General features: G+C 35.3%; 1 protein-coding gene across 7 annotated transcripts in view; it reads right to left on the bottom strand.

The window, feature by feature from the left end:
- HUWE1 (HECT, UBA and WWE domain containing E3 ubiquitin protein ligase 1) overlaps positions 1-14,001 on the bottom strand; it is a 220,624-nt gene that overhangs the window by 112,841 nt on the left and 93,782 nt on the right. For all 7 annotated transcript variants that reach the window (XM_081761380.1, XM_081761379.1, XM_081761384.1 and 4 more), the window contains 6 exons: positions 13,428-13,679; positions 10,692-10,868; positions 7,486-7,731; positions 2,684-2,881; positions 731-958; positions 149-312 (listed from right to left, as the gene is read on the bottom strand). In XM_081761380.1, the coding sequence (XP_081617506.1) occupies positions 149-312; positions 731-958; positions 2,684-2,881; positions 7,486-7,731; positions 10,692-10,868; positions 13,428-13,679 (1,265 nt within the window). The remainder of the gene's footprint in view (positions 1-148; positions 313-730; positions 959-2,683; positions 2,882-7,485; positions 7,732-10,691; positions 10,869-13,427; positions 13,680-14,001) is intronic.

The raw sequence follows: 14,001 nt of genomic DNA, 5'->3' as shown, positions 1-14,001 counted from the left end.
TAAAGTGATCACTTAGAATATAGTTTTCGCTAGATACAGGGTTATAAATAAATAAATAACTAAATATTAATTACACTGTCAGCAAAGAGAATAAACACTAGCTATATCTGAACGTATTCTTACGTAAGATAACTTGGAAAATACTTACTTAAACTTTGGATGATAATTTGATGGTAGGATATGATAGGAAATTCCTCCAGTTAGGAGCTGGCCTATGCAGGTCGCTACACTTCGGGCTGCAGGTGATGGAAGTGACGCTGTGTTGTGAATTTGTTGTCCTCGACGTTGTCGCAAAGGGGAACCAACGCTCAGCTAAAATAATAATCATACAATGAAATATTAGATGTACAAACAATTTTTATTGTTGAAAAGCTTCAATTCATTACATAACCTAAGTGATTTTCGTCAATCTAAACAAGTTAAATACATTTTTGGAGAAAAAGCAAAAAATAAATTATGTACTTTCATTTCATATTTCATGCTGTTGCTGCTGTCAACACCTTTAATTGTTCATTACATAACTTTAGGCATATTCATTTGTAAGTATTTCCACTTTTACGAAACTATGTTAATACGCCTTGAAAAGTAATTTAAGTAATTTTAATATTTCTTATTTCCTTACATCAAAAAGAACAACAAAAACACTAAATTCTATCACTGATTAAGACAAAACTCTGATGCTCATTATGAATATTAATCGAAAGTTTAAAGAGATTTGAATGTTAAGTACCTTGACAAGAAGGCCAAATAACTCTGCCAGAGTACGTCCAAGTCGTGACGATACTCCAAGCAGAGGTTTAATATATTTCAGCTGGTGAGCTGTCGGTCCTCGAGATTCTTTCTTTTTCTCACTTGGTCCTTCATTATCTACTTCCATGCTCACGGGTGGATCTGTACTTAGAGCCTCCATTGCTGACGTCACACCATTTCCAGCTTCTGCTGAAGACTCACCATCAGACTAGACGAAAAAAAAATTACATTTAATTGCAACAATTTTCATACGGAACGATTTCAAATTGTTATACATGAAAGCAATAATACACACTTCTCACAACGAACTTAATAATCTCAAAGCTTTCTAACCTAAGCAATAAAATGCACACTAAAGAAATTTTCATTCTAACTGCTGTGCCTTCACTTTTTTCTCCGCCAAGCCTTGTCTCACTCTTCCCTCTAGCATGTATATGATATTCCATATATCTATAGCTTTGTTATAGCGTACAGTATGAACTTTTATCCCAACTAGGCATCAATTTACATATCCAGTTTTACTAAAATTTACATAGATCTGTTGCCTGCCATATATATTGATAAGTCGATTATTCCATAAATGAACCATATTGTTAAAACAAATAATTGCTTATGTTTAAAAACACACACAATTATGCGAGATATGCATAAACTAGGTAATGAAAACAATCATATTTCTTAAACATATTTTTACCTGAGGATATTTTAGACATTTTAAATACTATTCTAATTACTTTTTTCTCCATTCGGAATATATATGCTCATTTTTAAGTTACCCCAGAACATAATTCCATAATTACGTATCGAAGTACCTTTACTATTATGTAAGAATTACTGCTTCCTCCCACAAGTTATTTTGAAGTCTACGAAATACAAAGCACAGAGAACCGAGTAAATATAAGTATTCCACGTTAAATCTTCATTAATGCGTACTCCTAAAAAATTTACTAACTGATTCGCTTACTTACTACAGAATCTATAGTCACTGGTACCAAGACATACTTTTGTTCCAGGAATTGGAATTTCATGATTCTGCTTTTTCCCTACATTTATAGTTAGTTCATTTATATTTAACCAAATAATAAGTTTTGTTAATGCACCTACAGTGAGCTGTACTACTTCATCGACTGAGTCTCCAGTAAGAAGGATATTTACATCATCAGCATATAACATTGATTTAACATGGCCGAAATTTTTCCACCCCGAACAGAAGTATCTAATATGGATCCTTGTGATACTTTTTTTTTTTTTTTTAAACCCTGTGAACGTACATGATTGATATATTTTTCTTCTAGCATTAACCTCCTTTACAATTTCCAACGGTTTGACTACGTTCAAGTATGATTTTACCATTTATATGACAAGGCTCTGGTTCCATACAAGCACAATTTTTTCAGCACCATGGTCTGTGAAATCAAAAGCCTTACACAGATCAACAAAAATGCCGATTACATGCTTTCTTTTAGTTATCAGATATGTGTATTGTCACATCAGATATAAAATTAAAAATCGCAGACCTTCGAAACTCATGTTCAGATGTTAAGTCGTGTCTTCATAGCTAACTCAAATATTTTTGAGAAGCATAAAACTGAAATACGATACTTATTTACATCCATATTATTACCCGTTTGATACACAGGTGTAACTGTAGCCAACTTGAATCTCGTAGGAAAAACTTCAGCCGTAAATGAATAATTTAATATATGACAGAATTGATGTGTAATAAAAGGGGAACATTTCTGTATAATCATGGAGAGAACTTTGTCCCATTCTAGTGAACTAGAACTTTTAAAATTCTATATTATTATAGAAATTTCCACTGGTGTATACCAATTTCTTTTTCATTCTACCCATGAACTTCCTGTAACATGCTTTTATAACGCCTTTAAAAAAATGGAAAATAAATAAATTGACTACACTGATTTAAACATACCTTAGAATCAGACCGAAGGAGTCTATCCATGTCTTCCTTGCACATTTCACAACCAGGTGGTAAGGGCTCATCGCTACAAAGAGCCAGCAACAACGTACTCTCCCACACAAGCACCGTGTAAAGTCTTGTTAGAGTTCTCAGAACTTTCACTCCCAATTCGGATCCCCAATGGCCAATAGTCAAGTTACGAATCTCGCTCTGCAAAAATAGTAAAAACCAGTTAATTATGAAAAGGCAAGGTATTACACGAAAAATTTAAATCCTGCGAAGGGCTATATGCAACCAGATAGCTTTTTAATTGCGTAATGCAACGATAATACATTGTTTTAATTATCACACTGGAAACAACAGGCACGGTAGAGTAGGAATCAAGATGTTGAATTACCAACCGGGTTTGATTCAATTCTATTGTCACTCCAAAGCACCCAGCTTATTAAACAGACATCTGGGAGTAACGGCGTCCAAATCATGGTGCTGATCATCACCTTCAGTGTGTGCCTAAGTCAAGAAAATATAGAGCCTTACCTCCAATCTCGGTCTGTAAAGGGATAGATGGAACCTTTACATCGAAGAAAACCATTACCACTAGCAGTAACATTACATTATTTTTACGCAGGGCGAAATATATGAGATAGTTTTCACTGAAATGAAAATTTGTACGTCGAAGTCGTTCCTATGATTAATCCCTTTTACGATCTTGGCTTTTTGAGGTAATTTTAGACTTTCAGTTAAGCAGGTACCGCTTCATAGCTATTTATCGTAAAACGCTTTTTTATTTATTTATTTATTTATTTATTTATTTATTTTTTTTTAACAATAGGGTAATCTTTCCAACGGTACCACTTGCTTGTCCGTATTATACACCTAAAGGGGAAAATTAAGTTTTTTTTTTTTCGAAATTAACTTTAAAAAAATTGCGCCCCTCTGGCGCATTTATCGTAGCATTTCTCGTAGCAGATGTGTTGCCAAAAATCTTGAATATTCAATGGTATCAAAAATATATGGTGCTTTTACACGGTAGCATTTTGGATAAGAATCTTGTCGTGACGTACCAAACATATCACTGGAGAAGAGCGCAATTATGGCTCCGAAACTAAAGCGTGAGGTAGCTGAAGCTATAGTGGTTGTAACAACAGTTCCCGCCGTTTATATTAGAAAACGAAATCCACAAAGAAGTATGTGGGTAAAGAGCATCCCTACTCCAACTAATTTTTTTTTTTTTCTTTACTACAATTCAATTTCCCACACAAAACAAAGAGCATGGATATTTGACACAAAATCTTTCGCTTGCTTTTAACACACCACGGCACTGCAATCGGACCAGAAATGCTGGGGAAAATGCTACGAAATAGAGCAGGTTCTATCGACAAGAAATGCAATAGGATATGCCATGGCATGGGAAATGCTATAGCATTTGCTACTTTACACGGTAGAATATCGATAATACGATTTTTGCTACGAGAAATGATACGGTAAGTGCATTCGTCTAAAACTAGCCTTATATACATATTTACATTTACGACGTGATGTAACAATTTCCTAAAACAAGACTATTTGTCCTTAGATCATGGTTCATATCTCATTATCTTCAGAATAAATCAACCTTTCAAAGGGTACCACTCGTATGCCAATATGATACTCTAGGAATGGGAAATTAGGGAAAATCCGGGAAATTTTCCGAAAAAATCCCTTTTTGAAACGTTTGAGCCCCTCGAGCACGGGCCGGTTGACGTGGATTTAAAAAAAAAGAAAAAGAAAAAAGCTAGAGGTGTACACAATGCGTGTACAAAATCTTAATCTGATATCTTGAAAGCTAACAAGGGAACCTTCCGAAAATGATAGTTGCAGTGAAAGATATGGCCTATGCCAATTGAAAGAGCTGTAACAGAGATGAGCATTCCCAAAAAATTAGCTGCCCATAGCAATAGGTTCAAGAAATATAAGGGGTGGAAGTTCGGGAAACAGCAAGGTTGGACAAGGGGGAAAAGTGCAAATTCCACAAAAAAAAAAAAAAAAAAAAAAAAAAAAAAAAAAAAAAAAGGCGGGCACGGCAAAATACAATGCTGACAAGTGATGTATAGAAAGATACTTGCCACAATAGTTATCAAATGGAGGCCACCAGTGGGGTTAACAGTGTTGCCAACTGCAATGAAAAGTACATGTTTTGCAAAGAACACTATATGAAGTGAGTGCAATATTCAGTGTCAACCTGTCATGTAGAACATAAGATATGACGTGTATAATCAGTGGTACAATCTAACAAAAGAAAATAGAAAAACAGAAGTACGAAAAATACGGAAAAGACGAAGTTGGCCATAATACGCCACATTTGATCACGAGCTGTGCATATTAGAATGAACAAAACAAGAAGCACCAACTATGCAGGAAACCGACGTACCTAGAGTCGAAAAGAAAAACGAGTTCCAAAGTTGGCAGCACTGGCCATGAACATCCAGACAAGTCTAATATAGTTAGGCCACTCGCTTCACAAAAAGAAAATTCCGGCAACAGGCATCACTCGGAATGCATCAATGCTAGAATGATTGAGGCAATGCCAAGTCGGGGAACATGAAATGGTTGGGTTGAGCCAACAACCTATAATAGAAGTAAACATACAGAAGGAATATACAGGGTGTCCCACCAAACTTTGTGACCTGAAAGATTCGAGAAACGAACAAAAATGTGACGGATCCAGTTGTGCAGGAATGTACCAATGTCAGGGGATGATAAAAGTCTGTAAGAAGCAAGTGCCCCCAGGATCCCCATCAGAGAGCCCCAGGTGCCAACTTCAAACTTTCAAATGGCAACAGGGGCCGAGTGGTACCTCTCTCGATAGATCATGAAATGTGCAACAACACATATAGAAAACATTTGCTATATGAAGCATGTTTTTCAAAATGGCCGCCACAAATATATGTTGTGTCTTAACATGGCATCGAACATTGTGATCTCAAATTGCTGCGAAGCGAAAAGAGATGTTGCAAATCCAATTGCACAGGAATGTACTCATGTGAAGGGCCAAGAAAACTTTGTAAGAAGCAAGTCCCCAGGGTCCCCATCGTAAGGCTTGAGGGGTCAACCGCAACATTTCAAATGGGAACAGGGGGCGGATGATATTTCTCTGGATAGATACAACACCGCCTATAAGAAACATTTGCCATATGAAGCACGGGTTTCAAAATGGCCGCCAAAAATGCACGTTGTCCTTGTCACCGAGCAGATATTTTTCGCGGCCATTTTGAAATCTCATATAGTAAATATTTCTGATATTTTGTTGCATATTCCATGATTTATCGAAAGAAATATAATTCGACCGATGGTGCTATTTGAAAGTTTGAAGTTGGTCCCTGGGACCCTATGATGGGGGACTTGGGGGCACTTGCGTCTCACAGAAGTTTCTCGCCCGCTGACATGGGTACATTCCTGCACAACTGGATGTGTCACATTTTTTTCGCTTTGAAACTATTTCAGTCGCAGAGTTAGGTGGGACACACTGAATACATCATATAGGCGGTGATAGTACTGCAGCCAGCAACACACAGCAGATCAAGCCTTTGATTATGTTTACTTTCTACTGGTGTGGATATGTGATAGAAAGACCACCAAAGGTTCCGACACCTCTAGAGTACTGTTTCGAGACATTCACAGACGATCATTGTACCATGTATGACGGATTGGCAGTATTCCACTGTGCTCACTGCAAATATATCTTCTGTTTGGACCATTGTCTCATCGAACAATTGCACGTACAATGTGGACGAGCATGTACAAATGATGCGAAGGCTAATGGCTCTTGTCGGAATTTTCTTTTTGTGAAGCGAGTGGCCTAACTATATTAGAATTGTCTAGATTTTCATGGCCAGTGCTGCTAACTTTGGAACTCGTTTCTCTTTTCGACTCTAGGTACGTCGGTTTCCTGCATAGTTGGTGCTTCTTGTTTTGTTCATTCTAATATGCACAGCTCGTGATCAAATGTGGCGCATTATGGCCAACTTCGTCTTTTCCGTATTTTTCGTACTTCTGTTTTTTCTATTCTCTTTTGTTAGATTGTACCACTGATTATACACGTCATATCTTATGTTCTACGTGACACTGAATATTGCACTCACTACATATAGTGCTCTTTGCAAAACATGTACTTTTCATTGCAGTTGGCAACACTGTTAACCCCACTGGTGGCCTTCATTTGTTCCCTATTGTGGCAAGTCTCTTTCTATACATCACTTGTCAGCATCGTATTTTGCCGTGCCCCCCCTTTTTTTTGCGGAATTTGCACTTTTTCCCCTTGTCCAACCTTGCTGTTCCCGAACTTCCACCCCTTATTTTTCTTGAACCTATTGCTATGGGCAGCTAATTTTTTGGGAATGCTCATCTCTGTTACAGCTCTTTCAATTGGCATAGGCCACATCTTTCACTGCAACTATCATTTTCGGAAGGTTCCCTTGTAAGAGCGGGAACAATTTTTGAATGTTGCCTCAAAAATAAAATGTGATGTCCCAGCCCCCATTTGGCGCCAACAATTTGACCGTCTGGTTCCGGAATGCATCTGGGGTGTTCTTTGGTCCATGTCTGACTTAACCAATAAAACGGCTGAAATGCCTGTTATAGGACCAAAATAAGCGGCTATCGACAACACTGCAATATGGTACGAAAACGTACCATGGATCGTAAAAGGGTTAATAACGTTAATGTCTCACAATTCAATAAATTGCTAAAATGACAATTTTGTGTTATCATAAGACAGAAGATACCCCAGTATTGTTAATTAGTTTGTGCATAAAGTTATTGTTTTAAATTCTTACCTGTCCGGTACGGCATACATGGACGAACATGACAATGTAGCCATGAACAGCACACATAGCGTGTAGTAGTGGAGTTGCCATGGGATTTGTGAACGCTTCTTCCAAATTAGGTGCGCTGGATATTTCACGTAACAAAACAGAAATTCTTCCATTATCTGTTGGACATATCAGTGGTTGAAGGCTTGCTAGAACGTCGTTCAGCTGGGCAAGCCCCATTCCCAATACCTTAGGTTCTTGGGCAAGAGTCTGCAATTGCAAAAATCAATATAAGTAGGTTCTCTCAATTTTACTTTGGAGACTAATGTATTAATTATAGCACACAAGGTAGTTAATATCAGTTATTTTCACATTTCAATATATTTTAGGCTACAATGACATGTACAAATATTTCCGGTTGATTCATGTTAAACTGTTACTGTTTGTCGTAACACACTTAAATGAATTATACAAGTCAATTAGTAAATCTTTGCTCTAACATTGTAAATCATTACACTATTCATTAATTTTGCACTATCATTAAAGTAATAATAATTTAATTACATATTTAAAGTCCTAAGAACAGCATTAGCCAAGTAGAGTACTGTACGGTGGTAATTATACATATATGATAAATAAACACATTTGTATCCAACATTGGTATGACATAAAATTAGGTGCTAAATATAGTTCACAAGTACAATACAGTAGTATAAAAACAGTCATATAAAGTAAAATAAAATAAAAAAGAAATAAAATGAAAGCATCATAATCATTTAATCATCAGGATTACATTTGTCTAATGCTAAAATATACGAGTAAATATAAACTGCGTATAAAATAGAAGCTTATACCAAAATATTTGTTCAAGAGGTTAAAACATAATACGTATATTATAATAAAAGTTAATCATAGCCCTAATCTCTTGGACTAATATTTCCGTTATTAAACATACTAAGTATTTTTTTTTTTTTAATAAGTGAGTGCTCTGCACTATTTGTACACGTACACAACAGGTTTCTTATTATTATTCCACTAGTTGGTACTCGGTATGAAATGTTTCTATGTACTGACTACATAGTTTGTTTTCTAATTATTAAGTCTACAAATTTTAATGCTTCCTTTTCTTTTTCTTCGTTACAAAACATTTAGGTTAAGCATCTCTAGTAATCGCTCATAGTCAAACTAATATTGATGTAAATGTAAATATAACTGAAAATATACATACTTTAGAGAGGATATAGAAAAACTTTTAGTCATTAATTGTTCTATTAATGTTTATCCAAATCGAATTTGCAAATAACTCTGACAGTTTAAGTAAACTGACAATTACTATGTATGTTTAATAATATCAATCGTCTGACGACTGAATGTGACTTCAAAGTCAAATGTTATATCAAGATTCTTGACGGATTCTACCTTATCTATAGATTTACCATTTATGCTATATTTAGTCATTCTATTATGAGTTATCTTTATGTATGTTACATGTTTGCATTTACTACTATTTATACTTGTGCCATGATCCAGCCCACTTATAGATACCATCTAATACCTTCTGTATGCATGTAATGTGATTTTATATTGGTCACCATTCTAAAAAGTCTTATATCGTTAGCATATAATAAAACATTTACATTTCTATCGTTTTAACATTTACATACACTATGTCATTATTAAAAACTGTAAATAATAATGGTCCTAAGGCTGAACCTTGACGAATACCGTTCAAAATATTTCCTTCTTTTGGTAAAACATTATTAGCTTTTACCGTAAAAGTTCTATTACTAAGAAAACCTATGATGATAAACATAAAAGAGCTATTGAAGTAACAAAGAATGATGTACCGCATCAAATGCTTTTGGCAGGTCAACCATAGATATGAAGGGAATACCAATAATACTACTGTGAGCATTTTCTTGTACTGTTTCTACGATAACATTTGTGAATATAGTTTTTTTCTTCTTTTTAATAACGTAGAAGTGCATTTGCTACTCAATAATGTGATACCATCTTAATTTTATCTGGAAATGTAATACAAAGAGGTCTTTTACCGTTCACAACATCTGGATTTGAACATCTGCGTAGTTTTCAATTTCAAAAGTACAATACTTACCCGAATTTTAGTAACGACTGCGCAAAAATAAATAAATAAACAAAAACTATATATAAGTTAAAATTTAAGTGATATTAATAAAATAAATACCTAGCAGTTCTTCTAATATTGTAAAGTCATCAGTTAAGGTTTGTACTTCGGCTTAGATTTAGAATAAAGTGCATAATAATATCCGAAGTATTGGTGTGTGATATTTAAAGTATGTTATTCACATGTGTAAACGTTCTTATAGTGTCCATTTAATTAAAAATTACACGTCTGTATGGATAAGTAAATAAGTCAAATAGTAGTTATAGTATCACCAGTTAGAAACGGATCTCACATTCGTTTGGAGTGTGCTTTAGTACCGCCTCCTCTGGGAATGTGAGGTTCTCTGTACTCAGCAGTGATAAGGCCCCTGCTAAAACGTCCCCATTCAATCTAAACAATGGGGTGTGTTAGTAAAGATTGTAGACTATTAATACAGCAGTTATCCACCTATCTATTCCATAGATATAGCAGGGCCAACAAGAAATGGTCTCTGAATTTTCTTACCACATGCGGAGGGAAAACGTAACCTCTACTTTGGTGCTAGTATCACCTACCATGGTCACTCTGTCTAACACCATTAATTAAATTGCCATTATAGACGCACCAAAAAAAGCTTTGACACGTGGGTAGTGGCAACGCCGATGCGAGCTGTCAGACCTTATCTTGCTGGCTCCTCTATAAGTATTGTTAGGATCTACCCGATTTAGGAATGTAATTTCGTGACCTTTTCCTGAGCCTTTCGTATTTTTAAAACTAAAGAACTTACATCTCTTGCACATCCACTCTTAATCATTAGTGGCCTAATTTTTACTTTCTTGTTTAAGTATTTGGAAAATATCTGTTTGTAATCATTTAAATTATAATCTTTGATCAAACAATCAATCTGTATTTGAGCTTGTTTTTTTTGACTATGTCTATGAGACTTTTCTTTTGTTACGTACGAAAAATTTCGTGATTCCAAAGAATTAAAGAATTCTTTGGCTCTCTTCCTTGTATTCTGCAATATACGATTTTCATTTTACCATTAAAAAAAAAAAAAAATACTTATATCTTTACAAGAAACATAGCTAAAATGCATACTTACCAGAATCGATTTACAAACTGATGCAACAGCCTGAGGAGCTGCCGTCACCGGGTAATCAACTGGCAAGTTAGGCAATCCTAAGAGGGACAGAAGAGGGACGAGACCTTCCTGGCGAACAAATTCACGGCAGTGGTCGTCGGTTGAATTGTTGCTAAGTATCGCATCCACGAACTTCATCTGCACAGAAATTAAAAACAAAAAAACTGTTAGTCCAATTCTATAAACTACTTTCAGCTATGAAGAATTCAACTCATGAACCCAAATTATTTTTCACTTTTACCAATAACAAACATCTTTATTGTAACAGAGAAAGTTTAATTCGATAACACCGAGTCTATACCATCATCATCAAGAGTCACCTTCAATTATTTAATTTAGTCTTTATGAAAAGCCACTAATAATACCTGCCTTATTTAAAGAACTCTTCGGTAAATCGAATCCAGTACTTTGTAATGGATGTAACAACTACTAAGATAAGAGAAAGTATTCTCAGAAGTATTCGTTAAAAAGGCTTTAAAGTTCCTCTTTCACGCCCTTTGAGCTAAAAGGGATGGATGACAAATGCAAGTTAGTGGTGAAAGAATAGTTTGAGAAAGTGGAAGAAAAGGGAGAACCAACCTTTTACGTGATATCGTTACAAATTCACAATCCTCCAGTTTCCTATCTACTTTCGGGACAGGGACAAATAGCCTCGATGCTGACGTCCCCATTAAACCTTAATCAATTTGCTGTCTAGTTTCCATCATATTCTATAATTTTTATTGTACTCTTTGCTACAATGAAATTCACAACTATTTTAATGAATATACTGGTAACTAAGTGCTTTACATTATTTATCGAATAACATAAAATTCTCTTGCAACTGTTTATCTTCGTAATATTTTCCTGTCACTAACAGTAATTTTAGTTTACAAATGATCACCAAGATTACTTAAAAGCTACATAACTTTACTTTGTCACTTCCCACGACTAATATTCATATCTCAAACAGTTGCCGGTGCACAACCTCTTTCAGTTTAGTCATCTGCTATATATATCCGTAAATGTATTTTGAGGTCATACCAGAATATTTTAAATAGGAATTGCGTTATTCAATTGATTAAATGGAGGGAAAAAAAGGAATTTCTATCAACTTTTCTTCAGCTGCGAATTTAATGATACACTATTGTACGCTTTAAATCACGTAGAAGAATTGGTGTACTATAAAATCGGTTATTTCATCGATTCCTGAGATGTTCTGTAATATACACACTCGGTTGTGCAAGCACAACAAAAGTTGTGGTACAATCCGTGTGGTCTCAGAGGCTGAGCACCAACTTCAAGAGTGACAGCACATATGGTTACTTCAGAAGATTACGGATAGGCACTAGGTTATCTAAGCACAACAGCAGTTCTGGTACAGTCCAGGTAGTCGTGAGTACTCGCTTCTAGATGATAGAGTATAGTTGTTCACGAAATAGACTACGTAGCGTAGTGCGTCTGCACGGGTTCCAATCTGTCCATTCGTGCATATTTCACTGTTTGTGTTATTGGAATTATTTGTTGCCCTTCTTGCTTTTATAGTGTATTGTGCTCAATTGATGAGCCTCTTTTCCCAATCATTGTGCCTTAACCAAGAACTCAAGCTGTATTATACAAAATGTAAACTACTAAAAAACTTGTTACAAACACTTATTTCCAATACTGAACTTGAATTCAGATACAGTTAATCTACTCTTTGCTTTGGATATTTCATACTGCAAAACTAGTTTTCATAATATTATGAAGTTAGAAAATAAAATATGGAAATCAATATTTTAATTTTATTGAAATCTTTATATTTATTTTACGCACGTGAATTTCTTAAGTTCTGTATTTTATTTTTAATCCGCTTGTATAATTATTTAGACAAGCCGGAAAAGAATAGCGTTGTCTATATATGTGTATTATGTTGTTTGTGTCCACTGTGTAACTTCCGTGTCATATAAATGCAACAAATTGTAAGAACTTCCTAGCTGCATTATGCTGATGAACGTATTTCTCTCAAATTGACACTTTTCTGTACACTTCGAGATTTTGGATTTGAGACATCACAGGTAGTACTTTCCCACGTCCTCAGTACTACCTCTTCCGTGGTATACAAACTGAGGACTTCTTCGTTTCATTGATTCGGTTTCTAATATAGTCATCCGTAACTAGCAGACCAATACCTTAACCATTCAGAGATAAACAGCCGAATCCACAACGCTAACTATGAACTCAACCAATCCTATGAGAAGTTAGACTCTCAATCAGCATCTATCTTCATTCTAAATTGCACTGGATAAGTAATGGATCCAGTGGACTGCGTCTAGTCTCATTCATCGATCTACAAGGACGAGCCGTTTCCAGGTTCACAAGAGGGAAGTCATCTACCTCATTACCATCAAGTTAGTTAAGAGAGTAATGTTCCTTGCATATATAAATTCACTACACTACATTTCCTAAATGTTCCCGGATATAAAATATACTTCCATGTCAAGCAACTAATTTCTGCGAAAAGACTAAGAGTACCAATACCAGATTGGTGAAGTTCGTGTATCTTTATGGCACTGAATATTATAGTATTATCTTCACCACTGTTAAATGTCATTAAGGCAAGTCGTCAATATTAACAATATCAATATTTTTTGTACAACGGGAAAGTAAAACAATGAAATATTAATCCTCTCCTTAATGGAATCCAGCTGTAAATTTTTAGAAAGAAAGTACACCTACCACATTGATTATGTAGTCCACCAACGGAATAGGAATCTTCTCCTGAGACGAAATCCCAGATTCAGCCGATTCTTCTCTGTGTGGATGAGATGACGTTGAAGTCTCTTCATCATCTTCGTCCTCCTCATCACTGCTTCCACCTTCATTTGATGAAGATCGCGCCTGGGGCACAGGGGACAGCTCACTTTTGTTCTGTGGACGCCAGCAAACGTACCGCTGCTCTCTACCCAGAGCAACCAGTTCGAGAAGCAGCTGAAAAAACAAAAACTAGTAATTACCTCTAATTTGACACAAATATATTAAATGAAAATATATATATATATATATATATATATATATATATATATATATATATATATATATATATATATCAAACTGTATATGTTGCTAGGCATCTTCATTGAGTACCATCACCGACGAATCTAAATTGGTAAGAACATGACTTATCGACGGATCTCATTGAAGTAAAAAGCCACTGCTACTTGGAATAGTTTTCATTATTTAGTCACTGATGCCAGCAGGATTTTTTCAAAGCAGAGGCGGCAAGATATTCCAAGTGGGGCCAAAAGACCGA

Source organism: Thermobia domestica, chromosome 6, assembly GCF_964235325.1.
Source record: "Thermobia domestica chromosome 6, izTheDome1.hap1.1, whole genome shotgun sequence".
In the NCBI taxonomy this organism is placed as follows: domain Eukaryota; kingdom Metazoa; phylum Arthropoda; class Insecta; order Zygentoma; family Lepismatidae; genus Thermobia; species Thermobia domestica.
Note: the sequence above shows the minus strand (reverse complement) of the source record. Positions and strands in the feature narration are given on the sequence as shown.